The 21,501-nt window shown below is 48.4% G+C and overlaps 1 protein-coding gene across 2 annotated transcripts in view; it reads right to left on the reverse strand.

Moving 5' to 3' along the window:
- Nucleotides 1–21,501, reverse strand: part of KIF15 (kinesin family member 15) — a 428,798-nt gene that overhangs the window by 265,801 nt on the left and 141,496 nt on the right. For both annotated transcript variants that reach the window (XM_029589694.1, XM_029589695.1), the window contains exons 10-12: nucleotides 16,469–16,591; nucleotides 9,207–9,330; nucleotides 1,565–1,644 (exon numbers count right to left, since the gene is read on the reverse strand). In XM_029589694.1, the coding sequence (XP_029445554.1) occupies nucleotides 1,565–1,644; nucleotides 9,207–9,330; nucleotides 16,469–16,591 (327 nt within the window). The remainder of the gene's footprint in view (nucleotides 1–1,564; nucleotides 1,645–9,206; nucleotides 9,331–16,468; nucleotides 16,592–21,501) is intronic.

The following is a 21,501-nucleotide window of genomic DNA, read 5'->3' on the forward strand; positions in this document are numbered from 1 at the left end:
AGACGCGCGATGCGCGTATAACTTATGCGCATGGCACTTGTGCGTGTAACTTTATACTCACATGTATTTTGTGCTCCTAGCTGGCTTTGTGCGCCCGGATCGAGACGACGGGAGGACCCTTGGATCTAGCCGGGGCCTGACCCTGTTAGGGGGGGGGGGGGATCAACCCGACAGCACTGGGCAGGGCTGGCGACCTGTGCGATTCCTCGAACCTTGGAGACCGGAGTCTATGAAGATTTCTACCTTACCTTGTCTTCAGCGCTTCCCGGTTTCGTTCCGGGTGGTCTCCGGCTGCGGGGGGAGAGGGCAAATACCTTCACCGCCGTGCTTGAGGATGCACCCGCTGCCTCTCAGCCGCGCCCGAGATCGGGGGCTAGGACCCCACCGCGGATCGGCCACCAGACCGAGGCTTACCTCCCAGGGACCATGGAAATTACCTCGGGAATTCACAACTGGGGAGGGACCAGAGGGTATCACCGCAGGAGAGCGGGGCTCATCTGTAGGGGTAGGTTTTCTTCTGATTTGGGGTTTTCTCCGTTGAATTTGTTCTAACACTGTGAGAGCGTGCAGGTAGTCCCTAATTGCTATGGAGACGGAAAATACTGAAGAGCTGCACTTCCTACAGGGGTATATGTACTAGGGGCTGACGTCAGATTGAAATCTGATCCGTCTCCAACTGCTATCAGGAGTACACTATACCCATTGGTCCTAAGTCCATCTGCTACATGCTAGGAAATGGTGCCTTCCTGTGGTCCGACATTTTCGACAATGAAGACCGGTAACTGTGCTTCTTGAACTTTTTCCGGTGCTCACCCCAGTCCTTCCCCGGAGCTGATGGTAATGTAGAGGAACCTGATCGGGAACGCAAGGATATCGATTTCGGCTGGTCACCTGCCCCTATTTCTGGATCGGCGCCTGTTAGCGGAGGGGACATCAAGGGGGTCTTTACAGAGATCTCCTTACTCTGCAGTGTTGAAGCCCCGGACGCAGATGGCGCCGATTAGTTTCACCTTTTTATCCAGGTGTGCCCGACAAGCCTTGGGGGGACATTTGGGCACAAAGATCACAGCTATAGACATCATGCAATGCCCCCAGACACAGGACACCGACCTCATGGGGGTCTGTGATGGACATGGCCCGGGGGCACACCTGGGAGGTGACACTCTCGGTAATCGACCGCAAACTACCAGGGAAACTTACCGATAGAGAGAGAAAAAAAACCTTGAAAAAACGCAGAGGACCCAACAGGACTCGGGAAAAAGAGAAAAGTTGTTTTCCCACAACAAAAAAAAACACGAGCTCCACAGCCACCAGGCTTCAGCTTCGCAGAAAGAGAGACTGAAGAGGGACCCCATGGGGATGCATGGATAGTGGCATGCTGGGCATGCTCAGTTTGTCAGTTAAAGTTTCTAGAAACTTTGACAAGTTTTCCATGCAGGGCTCCATCAGATGTCACCCATGTGTGAGGACTACCATCCTGCTTGCCTTGGAGAATAATTTTTTACTTAATTGTAGAACAAAGTGTTTCATAAGCTATGCAATGTGTAACCAAAGTATAGTTCACCTTCTTTTCACACTCTGATTTCTCCAAGAACAACATTGCTTCAAGAAAACGGTTCGTGTAGTCATCTGGAGAAACAGGAGCTGTATGAAAAGTTCAAGAAAATAAAATAAGCATGATTTCTAAAATAAGAGACAAAAATCAAAGAAACTAGATGTGAAGTTAAAAAAATTCACATCCTACTTTGCCATAATGCATGGGTCTAAAAATAACAGCTAAATAGGTTCTTATAAATAGTCCTTTGAAAATGCTTACAACCAGAAAAATGTACTCTACATTAAGGGTAAAAAATCTATTGAAGCGAATCAAGTTCTCCTACTGCCTTCTGTTTCATATTTTATTCACCACTACCCTTACATGGGGAACATATGCCTAATAATGTCAGCTGAAAGAAAAATATGTCGAGATATCATTGTAAGGCTAACCAAAAGGTGAAAGCTTCAAGACTAAATTCTCTTTGTAGGTAATGCATTTAAAAACCTTAGCCCTACACACACATACATATATACACACACATACAATGTATATATTACTTCGGTCATACTACTTTGCTAGTTCTCTTTAAACTGTATTTTTGCATCCTTACAGACCTTGGAATACCTCCGCATGTATGACATTCAGTATGTTGAAACTGCATCAAGCTATACCACAAATTTTACAAGGGGTGAGATGCACTTCCTAAAAGTACTGGCAGACGGCCGGTTATGAAAACCAATGCCGAGTTTACCTGCGTCAGTTTTCATAATCGGCCTCCGCTGCGGGGTCGCGTTAGCAAGGAGGCGCTAAGGTCATGCAAGTGACCCTAGCGTCTCTCTGCTAGCGCGACCCCTAATTTGGGTATAGCATGGAACCCCCCCCCCCCCCCCCCCTGCGGGCGCCACGCACACATTAAGAAAGCGGGTGCTGACGTTTCAGTGCCCACTTTCCATGCTTTTTAATGCATCAGCCCCCATGTGTGCTATGTATCCAAATCACTCTAGAGTCACTGGGTTAGTGTCCAAAATGAATTCTTTACTGGTTAACACTGATGAGTATTGGCACAAATGATCCCAGCATCACAGGCTTCCCCACCCCAGAGTCCTTTTCCTTTATCTGTGCAGGAATATATCTTATACCAAGGTAACAAGAAACTTCTAGCCTGCGGGGCTTGGATAACTAGAACTCCCAGGTGGGCAGAGTATCCCTTAGTTGAGCAGGAGACCCCTTCCAAACCGGTAAAAATGTTAAAATCCCTGCTCTCCAATTCTCTCTCTCCCCAGGGGGGTGAAGACTCCAGATTAGGGTCCTCAATGGTCTTTATAGTTCTTTTACAGGAAAATTAGTTTCTTACCTGATAATTTTCGTTCCTGTAGTACCTAGGATCAGTCCAGACTGCTGGGTTATGCCTCCCGTCCAGCAGATGGAGTCAGAGAAAATATAAAAAGCACCCCCCTAGATATACTGGTGTGCCACCTGCAATCCCTCAGTATAAAGAATGTCAAAACAGAATGAATAATAGAAACATCCACTCGTGCTGAATAGTAAACTCCTTTAACTCAACCAATGACTAGATCAAGTAAGCCTAGTGCTCTGAAAACACAAACAAACTTGTTTCCCTACATGAAAATAGAAAACCCTGTATAACTTGCCTGAAACTACGCATCAACACGTATTCCGATACTCTGCAGCTGCAGGAACTGTAAGGAGACAAAGGAACAGAAAGAAATACAAGCGGATTCTCCAGTAGCAAACAGACTTGGGCGGGCGTCTGGACTGATCCTAGGTACTACAGGAATGAAAATTATCAGGTAAGAAACTAATTTCTTTCCCTGTATGTACCAGGATCAGTCCAGACTGCTGGGATGTACCCGAGCCGCCTTAAATGGGGTGGGACCCAGAGAGTCCCACTCAAATCACAGTGCTATCAAAAGAATCCGCCGATGGATCACAGATATCTAACCGATAATGTTGAGCGAATGTGTGCAAGGACATCCAAGTGGCCACCCTGCAAATCTCTTGGGGAGACAAACTGACTTTCAGCCCATGATGCCGCCTGAGAACGAAGAGAGTGAGCCTTAAGCCCATCCGGTACAGGACGTCCGCACCCGATGTATGCGGAAACAATCGTGCTTTTCAACCAGCGGGCGGCAGTAGTCTTGGAAGCCTGAAGACCCTTTTTGGGGCCATTCCACAAAACAAATAGATGATCCGACTGTCGAAAATCATTAGTCACCGCCAGGTACCCGCAGAAGTGCTCGCCGGACATCCAAACGCCTCAGATCCCGACCTTGAGAAGAGCGAATATCCTCCTCAGAAAAGGCAGGTAATTCCACCGCCTGATTGACATGGAAGGCCGAAACCACCTTAGGCAAGAAAGAAGGCACCGTGCGTAGGAATACCCCGGACTCAGATATACGTAAAAATGGCTCCCTGCACGACAATGCCTGAAGTTCCGAAACGCGATGCGCTGAAGAAATAGCCACTAGAAATACTGTCTTGAAAGTTAAATCCTTCAAAGTGGCTCTCTTGATAGGTTCAAATGGAGAAGCGCAGAGACCACGGAGAACCAAATTCAAGCTCCAGGATGGACATGGAGCCCTAACGGGGGGGGAGGGGGGGGCGCGCAAATTCCTAACTCCGCGTAAAAAATGAGCAACGTCCGGGTGGCAGGCAAGAGAAGAACCATCAATCCTGCCCCTCAGACAGCCCAGGGCCGCTACCTGCAAGCGAAGCGAACTGTAAGCTAAACCCTTTTTCAAACCGTCCTGCAAAAACGCGAGAATATGCCCCAAAGAGGCCCTCCGTGGTGACAGCTTTAACCTACTGCACCAGGAGTCAAAGACCTTCCAAACTCTAGCATAGGCCAGAGACGTCGAGGACTTGCGAGCCCTGAGTAGAAATCACCGCTTCAGGGTAACCCTTCTTTCTCAGTTGTCTCCGCTTATAAGCCAAGCCGCTAGACAAAAGCGATCCGCCAGATGGAAATATACTGGGCCTTGACTCAGAAGATTCGGGAGATGACAGAGACACAATGTACCGTCCACCGCCAGATTGACCAGATCCAAGAACCACAGTCTTCTTGGCCACTCCGGGGCCACTAGAATTACCAGACCCCAGTGAGATTCGATGCGTCTTAACACCTTTCCCACTAGGGGCCAGGGGGGAAACGCAAAGGAGGATGCGTGAAGGCCACGGAAGTACCAGCGCATCCACCCCTTCAGATCCATGTTCCCTCCTTCGACTGAAGAAACAAGTTATGAGTTGCATCGCCTCAGCAGACAGTTCCACTCTCCTGAATCCAGGTGTTGTCGACTGAGAAAATCTGCCTGAACATTGTCCACGTCTGTGATGTGTGAAGCCGCGATGCGGGTCAGATTGCGTTCCGCCCAGGCCATTAACAAAGTTGCTTTGGCAGCCACTGGGCGACTTCTTGTGCCTCTTTGCCTGTTTATATACGCCACGGTGGTCGCGTTGTCTGAGAGAATTCGCACCATCGGGAGGAGTTGACAGAAGGCCAGACAAACCACCCGGGTCTCCAAGCGATTGATGGACCATGTGGCCTGCCGGGAAGGGGGGGGGGGGGGGGGGAGACGACCATTGTCACTGCACTGCTCGGGACTGACAGACCACCCCCCACCCGGATAGACTGGCATCTGTCGTAACAAGGATCCAAGGTGGAGGTGCCAAGTCCACCCCCTGAAGGAGATGATCTAGTATTAACCACCAACTGAGACTGGACCGTGCCGGCTCCAGCAAGGGCAATAGCATGTTGTAGTCCTCCGACTTGGGATCCCAGCAGGAAAGCAGTGCCCCCTGCAAAGGGCACATATGAACAAAGGCCCAAGGGACCATTTCCAGAGTAGAAGCCATATGCCCAAGTACCTGTAAATAATCCCAGGCCGTAGGCAATGGCAGTTCCAACAGGTTCCACACCTGAGCCATTAAATTGACCATCCATTGTCGTGGAAGAAACACTTTGCCCACCGAGGTATCTAATCGGGCTCCCAGAAACTCCAGGTGCTGAGTTGGGGTTAGATGGCTCTTTGTGAAGTTGATCACCCAACCTAGCACCTGTAGCTGCTCCACCACTGACCGAACCGCTAGCTTGCACAGAGCTTCCAACTTGGCTCTTATGAGCCAATCGTCCAGATAGGGATGCACTAGTATCCCTTGGCGGCGAAGAGAAGCCGCGACCACCACCAATACTTTGGTGATAATTCTGGGGGCTGTCGCCAAACCGAACAGCAGGGCGCAAAACTGATATTGGTCCCCCAGAACCATAAACCTCAGAAATCTCTGATGGTGCTCCTGGATTCCAATGTGGAGATATGCCTCTGTTAGATCCAAAGAAGCCAAAAATTCTCCCTTGTGGACGGCCGCAATGACAGACCTCAGCGTCTCCATGCAAAAACGCGGAACGCGCAAAGCTCTGTTGACCTGTTTCAAGTCCAAGATTGGTCGGAATGTTCCTTCCTTCTTTGGAACCACGAAATAAATGGAATACCGACCGGTCCAATGCTCGGCAGGTGGGACTGGGACCACCGCTCCCAGCGCCTGTAAACGGTCCAACATCTGAGCAATAACTTGCTGCTTTGCCGGAGGACTGCACGGGGACACAAGAAAGATCTCTGAGCAGGTGAGCAAAATCCAAAACATAACCGTGACTTATAACATCGAGGACCCACTGGTCCGATATTACCTTGACCCATTCCCCCCCGAAACAGGGACAGGCGACCCCCGATTAAAAGAACGGAGCAATGGGCCGGCGCTGATTCACTGTGCCGCCTTATTGGGTGTAAAGGCATGCGATGCCCCCAAACACTGAGGCCATCTGCCACAATAGGAGTGCGTCCAAGCCTGTGACCGAGACGCCTGTTATCTCTGTGCGGAGGAAACACCCCTCCTCGCACGGAACCATCGTTGACCACGAAAACAGCCTCTGAAAGTCCCAAAAGTGCGAAACTGCTTGGGCTTGTCCTCTGGCAACTTGTAGACCTTATTGTCCCCCAAGTCCTTAATGAGCTGCTCCAGCTTGTCTCCGAACCACCATTTCCCCTTAAAGGGGAAGGAACCTAATCGGAACTTGGAGGAAGCATCCGCAGACCAGTGTCGAAGCCATAGTAAGCGCCTTGCGGATACCGCCGAGGACATAGTGCAGGCAGAAGTCCGAAGGAGATCATATAAGGCATCTGCAGTATATGCGACCGCATTCCTTGCAGTTCGCCTACTCCACCTCTTCAGGCAGTAGGTCCTGGGCCGTAAGCAATTGCTGTACCCAGCGAAGCGTAGCCCTCTGCATGACGGCCCAGACACCTAATGCAGAAACCTCAAAAATGCGCTTCAACAAAACCTCTAGCTTCCTATCTTGGAGATCCTTAAGCGCTGCTCCCCCCGTCACGGGAATAGTAGTATGTTTAATGATGGTCGTGACCGCCGAGTCCACGTTGGGTAGCTTGAGAAGATCTAATGACTCAGCCGGGAGGGGGTACAGCTTCTCCATAGCCCTGCTAACCCTTAATGAGGCCTCTGGAAAATCCCATTCCCTAGATACTATCTGAAATAATTTTGGATAAAATGGGAAGGTCTGAGGGGGGTCCCTTAATTCCTGCCAAAACAAAATCCCCCGGGGATCTGTTTCCAGCGGGGGGAGGCCGGAATCTCAAGCTCTTTCAAGACCTGCAGGATTAAAGGATCCTGCTTGTCCTTACCAAATAAACGCAGGATCTGGGGGTCATCCCCTTCAACCGGGACATTTCCCTCTAGATCACCCCCTACACATCCGGAATCAAGGGGTCTGGGAACGGGACAGCTGGCGGCCGGGGACAACGAACCCCTGCATTCCCAGCGCCTGCAGCGGACTTGGAGACTTTGGGGGGGGAGAGGGACCCGCATCCTCCCAGCCAGCCTCTGCCTCTAGGAAGGCTTGATGCATCAGCAGAACAAAACCGCGAAGAAAATGGAACTTGCCTTTTTAAAGCTGTCTTCGCGGGTCTGGGGGGGCGGGGTTAATACGCCACGAAATCGCGATCTCGTTGTGGGCTGAGGGCCGGAGGAGAATCAGGAGGGAAATCCCCTCCGTCCGACGCTGCATCCTTGCGAGCTGACGGCACTCTCCGCATTTCGCGCGGCCATGAAAGGGGGGACCCATGTGCAGCGCTCGGCCTCCGAGAGGGTCCCTCGCCCCCGGGAAGACAACGGGAGCAGAGACCCTCTCGAGAGAGCCGTGCCCCCGACTCCCCGCAGGCCAACGCACGCGACATAGCTGCCCAAAGCTGCTAGAGCAGGGAAAAAAAAGCGTGCGAAAACAGCAGAGCTGTGACTGAGGTAAAATAAAAACGCGCCGGATGACCAGGCCACCCCCTCCGGAGTCCCAGGACCCTAGCATGGCAGGCCGGGGCCAACGAAGCGATCAAACAGCCTGCCACCAACAGCACTTACAGTATATTTCTTTTTTTTTTATAAAAAGTAAAATCTGATCCCCCGCTTTTCTGTGATAGTTGAGCCCCCTTCAGAGGTGAAACACCCCTGGAATATACATACAGGGGACAGAGTGACCGGCCCACCGGTGAATACTCCCCGTGGTCCCAAGGGATCACTATCTCCGGGAAATAGGCCTTAGGGCACTGCCCTGCCAAGCATCAGAACTTCGCCCAGCGCATGCGAAAAGAAAGGACAGAAACCAAACCTATCCGCTGATCTAACTACCTTAAACAAAAGAAATTGATCTAGTCAAAAGTCAGCAAAAAGTCAAACCAGAATAACCAAACTCAAATTTAGAAAAGATCAGGACCGCAGGTTATGCCTCTCAATCTGGAGTTAGAGATATACTGAGGGATCGCAGGTGGCACACCAGTATATCTAGGGGGTGCTTTTCAGATTTTCTCTGACTCCATCTGCTGGACGGGAGGCATAACCCAGCAGTCTGGACTGATCCTGGTACGTACAGGGAATAATGGTTAGCAGACTTTCAAGATTTTAGGCTTCACAGACTCATTCTCTCCTCTGAATCCCTGATGGAAAGGACCCCTGGATGCAGGTGACTCACCCTGCTCCAATATAGGAAGGGGTAGCCAAAACATATTCCTCCTGGATCTTAAAACAATGACCTTTTCCCTTTTAAAGAAGATTAATGCCCAAATCCTCCTTGCAGCAAGTCACTGTCATCTTGACCTCATTGATGGTTTGGAGGGCAGGCCTACCCTAATCTGCCCAGCCCCAGAAACAAGGTTTTTCTATTCCTGGTGGTGTACAGACTTTCACAAGGCTCCTACCACAAAAAAAACCTTAAAACCCCAAAACAACCCAGATGGATGTCCCAATCAGCTAGTGAACAGCCTGGAAAGAAAAACCTCCTGACCCTGGTCAGTATCCCCAGGCTGAGTTAGCCTGCTTCCTCTGACTGGGCCTGAAAGTTACAAAACAGATGAAGCTCCTTAACTATCTCTTAAGTCTCTAAAAACCATATAGGACTGTTCACAGACTCTTAGAAGAGAACTGTTATAATGCTTTTCAAGGGAATGGCCATTCCAGACCCCACAAAGGGAGGGACTGAATTTGAATGGTATCCTCCCCACATTCACTAACCTATGCTCATCTTAATAAGGGTTTACACATGCCTTAATGGTAGCAGACTTGCTGTTACACTTGCTTTACTATTATTTCTTACCTCTGGCAATAAAGTTATCTTGCATCATCTGCCCTGAAATAAGCTGAGAAAGTTGTTCTTTCAACCTCTTCACCTCAGCTTGGAGCTGGCTCACATTCCCCTGTGTGTCTTCATTAACAACTGCCTAGTTTAAAAACAAAAATGGTGTAAAATGTAGGTTTCAGTTGAATGGTAAGCAAGTTTGCTTATATAAAAACAGGATTCTCTGTTAACAGAATGAATTAGCTGTGACACATGGGTGATGTGTATCAAACAGCCTCTCTTTTAAAGCTCAATAAAGCTTTACTGAGCATGTATGGGAGTCCCTAAGCGTACACTTTCCCATGAGCTACTTGGTCTTTTGCAGAGCTTAAATTTTAGCTAAGTGGTCTATGCTCCAGGGAAGAGAGCGTGAATAAGTGACTAATTTTTCTGCTGTCAATAGAAAACCCTGTTTATAGGTAAGTAACTTGCTTTCTTCGCCAACAAGCACATCTCAATTAGCCATGACATGGGGAGACCCAAGTTGAGGGCTATACAGCAGAGCAAATGAAAGAACCCATTTCTACTGTAGAAAGTGAACCACTGGTTGAACAGGCTGCTCAAAGCTGCTTACCCCAAGAATACCATAACTCCCAGATGATGACAAGACAGCAGCGAGCATGTGAACATATTCAAGAGGAAAGATTCCACTTCCAACTACCATTAGAAAGATTAAGAAGGGTCTGACTTCAGTGCCGGGAATTCAAACGTCTCTAGAGATGAGAATGGAATGCGATTCAGGTGTGAGTGTGAGGGATATTTTGGGGTTTTATGTGGTGTTATGTTAGAGGGTAGCAATAGTGATTTAGTAGAAGTTTTATACTTATGACTGAGAACGTTTGAATTCGAAATAGGTGATAAGCTTCAGTTGTGGTAATCAGCGGAGAAAATGTTTTTTGAACACTTGAAGAAATAGGAAAATGGGGTTAAGTTCATTTTTTAATCATATGGTCTAATTAAATATTTAAAGATGTTGATTAGGGATACGGAGGAAAGCGGAGGGTGTTTTACAATTCGTTTTTCAGCAGCTATGAATGGCAAAGTGTGGGAGTGAAGATGTGAATGTGTCTTTGTATATATTGCATGTTGAGTGAAAAGAAAAGAAAAAAAAAGGGGGGGGGGGGGGGGGGGTAAATGAATATTTGTGATATTGGAAGTAACGTGATGATAATCTGTTTTCAGATTTCCATGAAAATTAGTGTTCATAAGATTGAATTAAATGCTCAACTAAGAGGCACATTGACATTCGGATTTATTGGGAATGTTGAATCCATGGGTGAACTGTCCCCTGATGCAGGTGGCAAAGAGCTTCCGAAACGCCATGGCGTCTGGTATGATGTGACAAGAATGAACGTTTGTAAGAGAACATATGTGAGTTCTACAAAAGAAAGATTATAAATTTCTGCACAAAAGAAAGAAATGGACCTTAATATATAATCTACAAGCGTGGGGCATTGCTGAGAGCGATGACACGGGACATGGTCTGATGAAAACAAATGTGATTTCTATAAAAAGCGGACTACAGTCTTTGCATAAGAGAAAGAAACGGACCTAGGTATACAATTTACAAGAGAGCAGGACAAGAACAGAGTTAAACATCAAGAATGATAATAAATCTGTGCAAGTGAACCATCAACCACCTTATTCATTTTTTGCCTTTGTATTTGCAGAGTACTTTTCGACTGATACAAGAGGTCACTGATAATGAGAAAATACAGTTTAAGAATTTGATGTGCAATATTGATTTTACATGTTTAAAGGTGTTGGATTATTGGTTGATAGGGTTGAGGGGTATATGATTGGTGTGTGGAATGAATGATTGTGAGTTTTAAAATATTAGAAAATTTGAGGATCACCATTCAATGTGGTATTTATATGGTTGAAGAAAAATTAATAAAAGAAGAATTGTAAGAATTAAAGGAGTATTGTTGTATTTAGTGAGTAGAAATTGATACCTTGTCAGATGTATTTTGCATTAATATAGTTTATGAGAAACTACTGCTAGGCATTTCGTAAATACTCGGGGTGCTGATTCCAAGCCAAACTGTAGCACTCAGTATTGGAAATGCCTTTGACCTACTATGAATCAGATATTTTCGATGAGGGGATATGGCTGTATGGGCATAAGCCTCCTGAAGATCTAGAGAGCAGAGCCAATCTCCCTTTTGCAGGAGAGGGAGCATGGTGCCCAAGGTAACCATCCTGAATTTCTCCTTGCAAAGATGTTTGTTTAGGGCGTGGAGGTCCAGTATAGGATGGATGCTGCCCGACTTTTTTGGAATCAGAACATATTGAGAGTAGAACCCTTTCCTTCGCTGCAGTCGGGGAACCGGTTCCACGGCATTGGACTGTAGGAGGATTGAGAGTTCTGTCTCAAGAAGTGGAGTGTGGTCGGTTAGACTCCACTCCGGGCGTGGTGGAGAGTCTGGTGATAGTGCAAGGAAATTTAGATGGCAACAGTGGGCTACTATAGAAAGCACCCATTGGATGGTGGTGATTGTGTGCCATTTGTTGGCAAAGTGGCACAGGCGGCCTCCCACAGGAAAGATGGTTGGAGAAGGGGGGGGGGGGGGGGGTATGGGAGGTTGACTGCTGCTCTCTAGAAGGAAGTCAAAACCCCGATGCAGGACCAGTCTGAGAATCTGGTTGGGCTTTTGGGGGTCTGTGTTGACAGAGCTGACCTCTATGAGAGGGTCTGGTTGGTCTAGCCCAGGATGGAGGAGGGTAATACCTACGTGGTTTATAGTTAGCCTTCTAGGTTCTCGTCAAAATGTTCTTTTGGTGATAGACGAGAGGTCAGAGGGAACAGTTGGCGCAAGGTTTCATGGTGGTCTTTGAGTTGCGCCACAGCCTCCTGACTTTTTTCACCAAACAAATTGTCCCCTGTGCATGGAAGATCTGCTAACCTGTCCTGGACGTCTTGGCATAAGTCAGAGGACTTGAGCCATGCCCAGCGTCTGGTGCTTATTCCTATTGCTGACACTCTGAAGGCAGTGTCGAAGATATCATACGCTACTCTTACCTCATTTTGCCAGCATCGAGCCCTTTCTGGAGGATGGTAGACAATCCTTCCTGGAACTCATCAGGCAGGGTCTCAGTGAAGTTTTGGACTTTTTTCCAGAGATTCCTGGTGTATTGCGTCATGTATAGCTGACAGGCTGCTATACGTGCCATCAGCATAGATCCCAGGAAAACTCTTCGGCCGAAGGCGTCCAAGGACTTCTGCTCTTTGCCAGGAGGGGCAGAAGAATGAGGCCAGGATCTCAGTCTTTTTCTGGGCAGATTCTACCACTACGGAGTGATGGGGTAGCTGGCTCTTTTGAAAACCTGGAGCTAAATGAACCAGTTATGTAGTGTCTGTTTTTCTGTTGACTGGTGGCACTTTCCAGGGTGTTCCCAGGTACGGTGCAAGAGGTCAATCAGAACTTTGTGGACTGGAATTGCCATTACTTATAAAGCTGGCAAATAAGTCTTCCGGAGGGGAGCGGCATCTTTCTTCAAGGGGTGAAGGCTGTGACAGAAGGTCTTCAGAATCTTGAGAGTCAGAGGAATCATCACCCCAAAGGTCGTATGGTGGATCTCCTCCAGCTTGTGGGCCTTCAGATGGAGGCAGAAGTCCAAATCCAGTGGATCAGGAGGTGGCAGCGATGGAAAAGATGGAGGCACAGAAATAGGAAGAGGCGGCACAGAGGATGGTGGTGGCACCGATGGCAACGGTGTTTTTGACGGCCATCGGGGTAGAAGTAAACCCGACGGCCTAGGAATCTGTTCTGGCATCAGTGGGTCCCAGGACGGAGAACAGGCGAGGTCCGGTTCTTCATCGTCCGACGATAAAGGAATCGGGATCGATTGTTTTGGAGGTGCCGCTGGTCTGGAAGGCACGTGCACCGATCAGGGTGTCCAATCTTTCGAGGAGTGGAGCCAGCATAGTAGGCATAGGATCAGGCATCGGCATGGGAGTCAGCGCCGGTGGTGACTGAAATCCTCGAAGAGCCTGAAGGACTGCCTCTTGGATCATCCGGTCCAATTCCTCCCAGAAGGCTGGTGTTGGTAACACAGTAGCCGGGGTTGGAGGCTGAGTAGGCACTGCCGGAGGATCCACAGGAATTTGTGGAATCTCGGCACCCGGCACCGTTGCAGGTGGGGGGGGAACGCCTCAGTGTCCCAGGTCCAGAGAGGATGGGGGCTCCTCTCCCCGGGACTTCTTGGACGGCAGCAAAGTCGAGGTCGATGCCGGCACCGGATGAAGCTCCGCATCGGTGATGACGGTGCTTCTTGCAATGCTCGGCCGAGGACGTCGAAGCCTTTGAACAGGAAGATGCCGGTGACAGCCAGTCACCGGTGTCTCGATGTTATTGAGACGTCAATGGAGAAGGAGTCGGGGGATTAAAGGCTTCCAACTCTGTGTACTTTTGGTTGAAGTTGATGGAAACGAGCACTTGGAGGCAAACAGGTGCTCCATCTTCTCTAGATGGGCGTGGTAGCCTTTAGGGGTCATTTGGGCACAGCTAGTGCACCGTTGGATGTCGTGGGAAGGCCCCAAGCATAAGTCACAGATGTCATGAGGGTCCATAATGGACACTGTCCTTGGACACTCTGGGCACTTCCGAAAACTGGTCGCCATTTGGAAAAAAGGGGAGGCGCATGGTCGGTGGTAGTCTGGCACCGATGGAAGCACCGCCAGGAACCAGCTGCAAAAAATGTGGTAAACTTACTGGCATTAGTGGAGGTCGGCTGTTGATGGGGGACCCCAGGACAGGGAAAAATTTTGAAATTTGAGAAAACGTTCATGAGAAATTTGAGAGAAATTCTCAGAGCTCCTAAGAACCACGAGGCAACTGCTGTGCGGAAAAAAAAAAGAGACTGAAAGTGGACCCCTGCTGGATGCTGGGCATACTCAGTGTGCCAGTCAAAGTTCTAGAAACTTTGACAAAAGTGTTTCGTGATAGGGCTCCATCTGATGATGTCACTCTTATGTGAGGACTACCATCCTGCTTGTCCTGGGAGAATACTAGTGAGCTGATGTTAGGGCAGGACTATATATCCATGACATCAGCTTCTTACTGTCTCTATTTACTGGCAGAGGTACATAACCCACTTGTGGGAGGACTGGCCTGCCTAAATGCAGAGGAATGCAAATATTGTGACATGTCCTCGAACACCAATACATCTATTGGGAAGAGCAAAAACAACAGAGCAAGATTGACTGCTATAGATCCCTACACAGAAAACATGCTAGCAGAATATTTTGCCTCAGTCCCACATACAAAAAGAACAGGCAGATCCTCAAATGCAGAAGTAATCAGACTAGAAATGGAAAGATGCAGACAAAAACTAAAAACCCCAAGAAGAGACTCTGTATGCAATGCAACACTGGAGAAATAGAAACAAATGCATTTCCTCCAGTGCTGTGTGAAACACAAAGTCAGAGATGCACATTTCCCAAAGCTGACAAAGAAAATTAGACTTTATAATCCTGTGAGAAAGAGAGGAGTGTCTATAGCAGCAAAACATGGTATCCAAGCAGGCCAGAAATTAAACCTGACCAGACAACAGTACTGACCAGCACCAAAGCCCGAGACATGTCCCTGATGTAATACTTTGCAAAATCTGTACCTTTACTTGACTGACAATTTTGTAATTTTTTCATCTTTTCCTACCATTTTAAATCATGCTATTTGGCAAAACATGTAAAACTATTATGCCAATAAAGTTATCTGAATTAATTTCACAACAGATTTAAGGCTTGGAAGAAGCCCATGCAAGGTTCTGATTATTATGGGCCTTTAAAGCAGCAAACAAGCATTCACGGTGTTACACTTATTCATATAGTATTTGCTCAAAATTACTGCAAGAGCTCCAGAGTCATTAAAATACTAGGCATGCCTTTTTCATAAACAATTTTGCCTTATGTTTATCCTGGCAGAATCACAGTATATTATAATTGTCAGTGCACTATATAAATATTACAATGTTATATGCAGACTTGAAGTTTGAATTTGCATATATGACCTACATAGAAGAAATCAACACAAACACCTTGAACAATAAACTTGCTCTGTTGGCTGTCAAAAGAAAAATTTTAAAAAAGTGAGCGGTATTGGTTTCATACTCAGTCAAAATAGGTACCATCCTGGTTACCTTTCATCTACTAATCATTAACTGCCACCAGCCCTCATTTTCTTGCAGTCAAATAAGTATCAAAAACATTTTTAGAATTAACAAAAATGTTTGCCTGTAAATATACACTAAACATTAATTGTGAATTTTTGATTGAACCTACAGAAACAATTGACTTTATGTAAAAACCATGGTGTTATATATAAAAGACATGATGATATACTTGATATTGACTAATTAATAATATATAATCCATATTTCTCCATGGTCAACATCAAGGACGTTTGTAGACATCCCTTGACAAAAGATTTTTCTTTGAAACACGGCCACATCGGGACTGTCGTATAAAGTTAAGTCTATTGCGGGAGGATTCACTAGGTCTAGTTTGTTTGGACGCTTGTTAGTTTAACTGCAAAGTATAATACGTTTTTTAAAAATATAAATGTTTTTTTTTTGGGGGGGGGGGGGGTTTACATAAGAGTCATTTATATTGGTAGGTGCATTCAAAAAATTACAATTGAAAACATGTTTAGTGTATAGTACTTGTATGCAAAAATGAACAAAAACGTTTTAAAAATTTTTTTAAAAATTTGATACTCATTTGACTGCAAGAAAATGAGGGGGTTGGTAGCGGTTAATGATTAGTAGATGAATGGTAACCAGGATGGTACCTATTTTGACTGAGTATGAAACCAATACCGCTCACCTTTAAAAATGTATTAAAACGTATTAGTTTTCTTTTGACAACCAGAGTAAAAAAGTTTATTGTTCAAGGTGTTTGTGTTGATTTTTCCTGATAGGTTACCTTGATTGTGGTTACTACTGGTGACCTACACAGAAGACCAGCTGTCTCTGCAAGTCCTGTATGCTCTAACTAGAAAAGAACTAGGCCCTTTAGCAATGGCCAACTCTGATCCTCAAGAGCCAAACAGGCCAGATTTTCAGGATATCCACAATGAATATGCATGAGATGAATTTGATTATGATGGAGGTAGTGCATGCAAATCTTATGCATATTCATTGTGGATACACTGAAAACCTGGTCTGTCTGTGGCTCTCGAGGACCAGAGGTGGCCATCCCCTGCTTTAGTAAATATATAGGATCTTTTTTTTTTTTTTACCTTGTTTTTGATCAATTTTGCTCGTTGAGCAAAATGCAGAGTAGAAAGGGTTTCTCCAAAGCACTTTGAACCAGGGTGAACATTTGCAATAATAAATGTTTTTGCATTGCCTCCCAGAGAGTCCTGTTGAGAAAAATTGCATATTACCACAGCAGAAGGGATTACTTACCAATTGTAAAATGAATACTTTTTTCAAGAAAATAAGGCAATAGGTAAATCGAACAATGTATGAGTAATTTAACAGCCTCCATAAGTTAAACAGTAAATACATGTATAAAAGTTAAACCACTTTTCAAAGGAAAGTATGTGCATATTTTACCATCTGAAAACTATCCCACTGAAACTGCCTGCACACAATTATACCTGCTAAGTTCAGCACAGAAAACTTTAAGGAAAATGTATGCATACTTTTGAAAACAAAACTATAAGCATAAGTGCAAAACCTTCTCCAGCCCTCCCCACTCCCAGGAATGCCTCCGTTCACTGTGGGTGAACTTATGCACAAGCATGACATATGTGCATAAGTTTACCCAGATATTGGGAATGCAATGTTATAAAAGGTCATTCTGCAGATAACACGTTTACTTGCAAAAGATCTTTTAGAAATTACCCTCCCTATCTACTTCTGCTAAACTTGAAAAGCACAAATGCAAGAGATACTTATTGATTTTAGTCTGGCAATCAACAACAGAGCACAAATTGGAGAAATTACTTACCTGATAATTTTGTTTTGACAGCCAATCTGTTATGTGCTCCCCTGCTAGCAGATGGATACGGAGTCAGGTTTCAAAGCTGACGTCACCCTAAATATACCCCTGCAGTGACCTCAGTCATTCCGCATTCTCTTCAAAAGCCATTGTAGACAAGTATGAACTGTGCAAATCATCCACGGAGAGAACAAAAGAATGTTTGCCCAAGAAGGAGCTCGAGAACACAAAGAATGAGTCGGAAGACCCTCGAGGAACCGCCAGGCCATGACAAAGAACAACTGAGAGATCACTTCCTGCAACTAGCGTGCTATAGTGGACTCAGAAGCCGGCTTACCCAGATTGGACCCATTCAAGGGAACAGAAAGATGGACAGATGCACGAAAAGCCATTGGGGACCAGGAAATAGAGCAAGAGAACTCGTATGGAAGCGGGGTAATGGAGACCCGTATGGCACCAAGATAAGGGGGACCGTCACCAGTCGCAGGAGAAAGCGGGGAGCTCCGCCGACCAAAGAACAAAGAAGTTAGACGAAACTTCACGAAAAAGGAAGGACCCGTACGAGGGCTACCCTGAAGTCGGAAAATCGCGAAAAGGGATCACGCCAGGACAGCGCTTGGATCTGACGAGCAGAGGAGATAAAACCAAAAGCCAGTCTTAAGCATAAGGGCCTGCAGGGTGACGCGACGGAGAGGGTCGAACAGGGCCGTACAGAAGGGTCCGCATAACCGAGTGAAAAGTTTACGACGGACAAGTGGGCGAGAAGGTGGATGTAGATACCTGACGCCCCTGAAAAGTCCAAGTCGCAAACGGGTGGCCGCACAGGGACGACCTGCCACTCGACCCAGGAGAAAGGCGAGGGGTAGACTGGTACGCACCGAGAAAGAAGGAAGGATCCTCGGAGAGACTGCCTCAGAGAAGAAAAGAATAAGGAGATTGGTGCGGAGTACGCCGAAAAACCTGACTTCGCACAAACAAACTCAAGCACGTTCCAGATGCGCACGTACGGCGGAGAGTCGACCGTCTCCGGGCCTGAAGGAAGGCGAAGACGGCCTACTCCGAAAACACTCACACCGGAGACATCGCCGTTCAAAAAAGCAGGGCGCTAGACAAGCGTGAACGGCCTGGTCGAAAAAATACAGGGCCCTGTCTAAGGAGCTGAGGAAGATGGCGTGGCCGCAGGGGTCCGACAGTCGCTAGGTTGAGAAAAAACTGTGAGCCAAGGCCTGAAACAGCCCCTTGGGTGCTACCAAAACCTTGGGACTCCGGTTGGGAACCATCCGTCCAAGAACTTTCCTGACCAGAGACCACGAGGGGGGGGGAGGGGGGAAGTAGAAAAAGACGTACCGCCGGCCGAGGGAGAGCCAAGGCAACTACGTCTGCCGAGCCATGGTCCCTCCAGCGGAAGAACCAATCTACCATGGTATTGAGAAGAGTCTCCATGAGGCCCAGGTGGGAGGGGACCACCTGTCGATGAGGAAACCATGGTTGAGCCAAGAGTCCCCACTCCCCGGGATCCAGCGACTGACGACGGAGAGAGCAACCTGAACATTTCCCTAGCCCGCGGAGTGGGAGGCTGCCGGGCACTGTAGGTGTCGCTTTGCCCAGGCTAAGAGAAGGCTGGTGTCCAGGGCCACCCACGGACTGCGAGCACCCCCTGGGCGATGGAAACAAGCCACGGAGGTGCAGTTGTCGGGCAAGACCCATAGCGTCTCGCCACGTATGAGAGAAAGAAACTCCAGAAGAGCCAGGAACATCACCCAAGACTCCGTAATGTGCCAGCGAGACAGAGACGCTGGCCAGGTCCCCTAGGCATACTAGGAGCGGCCGCCCACTCCTCAGCCCTAAAGACTAGCATCCGTGGGCACTATCATCCACTGGGGAACTTGGAGAGGTAGGCCCGGTAGCAAAAGAAAAAGCAGGGGAAATCCACCCCTGCGAGACGGCGACGGTAGAGCCCAAGAACGGGAGAACTGTGTGAGACTGTTCTGTCAGTGACTGCCAACGGGACAGCAAAGCTAACTAGAACAGTCGTATTGGAGCAAGGACCCAAGGGACAAGGGCGAGGGAGCCGAGGACCCAGAGATCTACAGGCAGACACAAGCCGTCAAGGAAGGGAGCCAGGGTAGACTGAGACCGGCCAAACAACTTGAGGGCCCGCACACAAAGCAAGACGACCTTGCCTACCCAGGTGACGAAGCGGAGTCTCAAGGTACTCTAACTCCGGGAAGGGCTGAAGATTGCTCTAAGAGAAATACAGTATCCACCCCAGGGACGCAAAGAAAGCTAACCCACGATACACCGACCGCCGACAAGAACCTCCGCCTTGATCCTGACGCGCCAGACGCCTAGATAAGAGTAGACGAGGAGTCCTGCCCGGCGGAGAGCTGCGGCCATCAACACCTAGACATTGGTGAAGATGCAAGGTTCCGTCGCAAGATCAAAGGGAAGCGTCCAGAACTCGGAGTCTCGGCGGAGGACGCGAACATGAAGAGACTATGGCAACCACGAAGAAACGGAAAGTGGATTATGCCACACAGAGAAACGAGTGGGTCGAGGAATGCCCCGGGCGGAGGACGGCACGAGTATGCTCACAGGGAGAGCATGTGGAGAAGCGGGAACTGAGAGCCCGGGGACTCTTGTGAGGTCCAAGAGTGAACAAAGAAAATAGGATAGTGGTCTGCGGGAGGTACGTTGGCTGGCAGCGGGGCCTCCATGCCCAAACCCAGGAGCTTGGCGGGGGTTAGCTGCACTGTATGTCGCAGGGACCGACCACCAAGGGAAACAGAAAAAAAGGATCCCGCCAAACATGAGGAAGGCGAAGACGTGCCCGTGTCTGAGAACGTCGAGGACCCCCTGGTCTTACCGGAGCCCGACCCAGTCCGCGGAGAAGAGGGAGAGGCAACCACCTCAGAAGGGGACCGAAACGAGGCAAAGATACTCTGGAGTATGTGCAGGCGTAAGGATTGAGTACGTGGGCTAACCCTCGCACAGAAGAAGGCACCCAACAGAATGCTGCGACAAAAAAAACTGCGATCACGAAAGACAAACCCCCCTGAGGAGACACCGTGCCCATGTGGGGTATACCAACTCTGGTCCCGAAAGCATGGACTAGAGGGTATAAAGGACCAGGATGGTTGTAGACGGGCCACCGACAGCTGATGGCCCCTACCATCCCCTAAGGAATCCAAAATCTCTCAAGGTCCTGGACAAGGAGCAGCTTACCTCTGAATGGCAACGTACCCCACCGGGCAGAGGAGGCCGGAGCGGCCGACCAGTGGCGCAGATACAGGAGCTGTGTGGCGGACATCTCCGAGGCAAGCGCCTCCGGCTAGAGGCAGCGAAGGGTCAAATGCGCGGCCTCTGGCCACGGGAGATCCCGGGCGCAGAGGAATCTTGCCGATGACTCCATAAGAGACCTGCACACAGCAGGAACTGCAGCAAATAGTGGAACACATCCATGGCGCTAAAACATCAGAGTGCTCTTCAAAGGAGCCTCACGAACCGTGGTCAGCAGGCAGACCGGGGCCATTTGAAAAACCGGAAAAACCCTCCTGAAACGCAACTGCAGAAGGAGTCCACGGAGTGATTATGGGGGGTTTTTTTGGTTTTGTTTTTACAAAGCATGCCACCTAGAGGGGAGCTCGTTCAGGGCACGGCCCGACCGGGGAGCCTGCGAAATCGCAGGCACAACTGTTTGGGCGGGAAGGAAGGAAAAGGCGCCTGGCAAAACCAGGATCCCGCCCGGACCGAGGCCACATCCATGGCCAAGAGGCGGCACCAGGAAGATTAGCTAACGCACCCGGGTTGGCTATAGGATCCGGGAGTACCGGGATCCGTCGGGGGACAGGGAGGGGGCACCTCCGGGACCACCCGTGCCCCAAGGGACCCCGGGGGCTCAGCAGCCGGCCGAACTAGCAACGGCACGGAGCAGGGAATTTTAGTTACTGATGTAATTAATTAATTCAATTTTTTTTTTAATGATTTGCCCCCCGGGGGGGGGGCACCTTCCACCTCCTCCTGCATGCCCACTAAAGGGAATTTACGCAGGAGGAGGGAAAAAAACAGAAAAAACGACCCCAAAAATCCCGGGTGGGGGAGGGGAAGAGGGAGGCGAGGGAGTGGCTACAAAAAAAAAAAAAAAAAAAAAAAAAAAAAATCGGCCCCCCTGCCCCAGGGAGCTCCGAAAACGGAGCCGTTAAAAAATCCAAGATGGCGGCCGTTCCCGGGCTTACCCGACCCAGGAAAGGCCTAGGCAAGCTCTGGGGACTCGATCCCCAAGCTAAATTTGCCATCCCTGCCGAGGAGGGACCTTCCCCACCCGGC

This window comes from Rhinatrema bivittatum, chromosome 2 (assembly GCF_901001135.1).
Source record: "Rhinatrema bivittatum chromosome 2, aRhiBiv1.1, whole genome shotgun sequence".
Lineage (NCBI taxonomy): Eukaryota > Metazoa > Chordata > Amphibia > Gymnophiona > Rhinatrematidae > Rhinatrema > Rhinatrema bivittatum.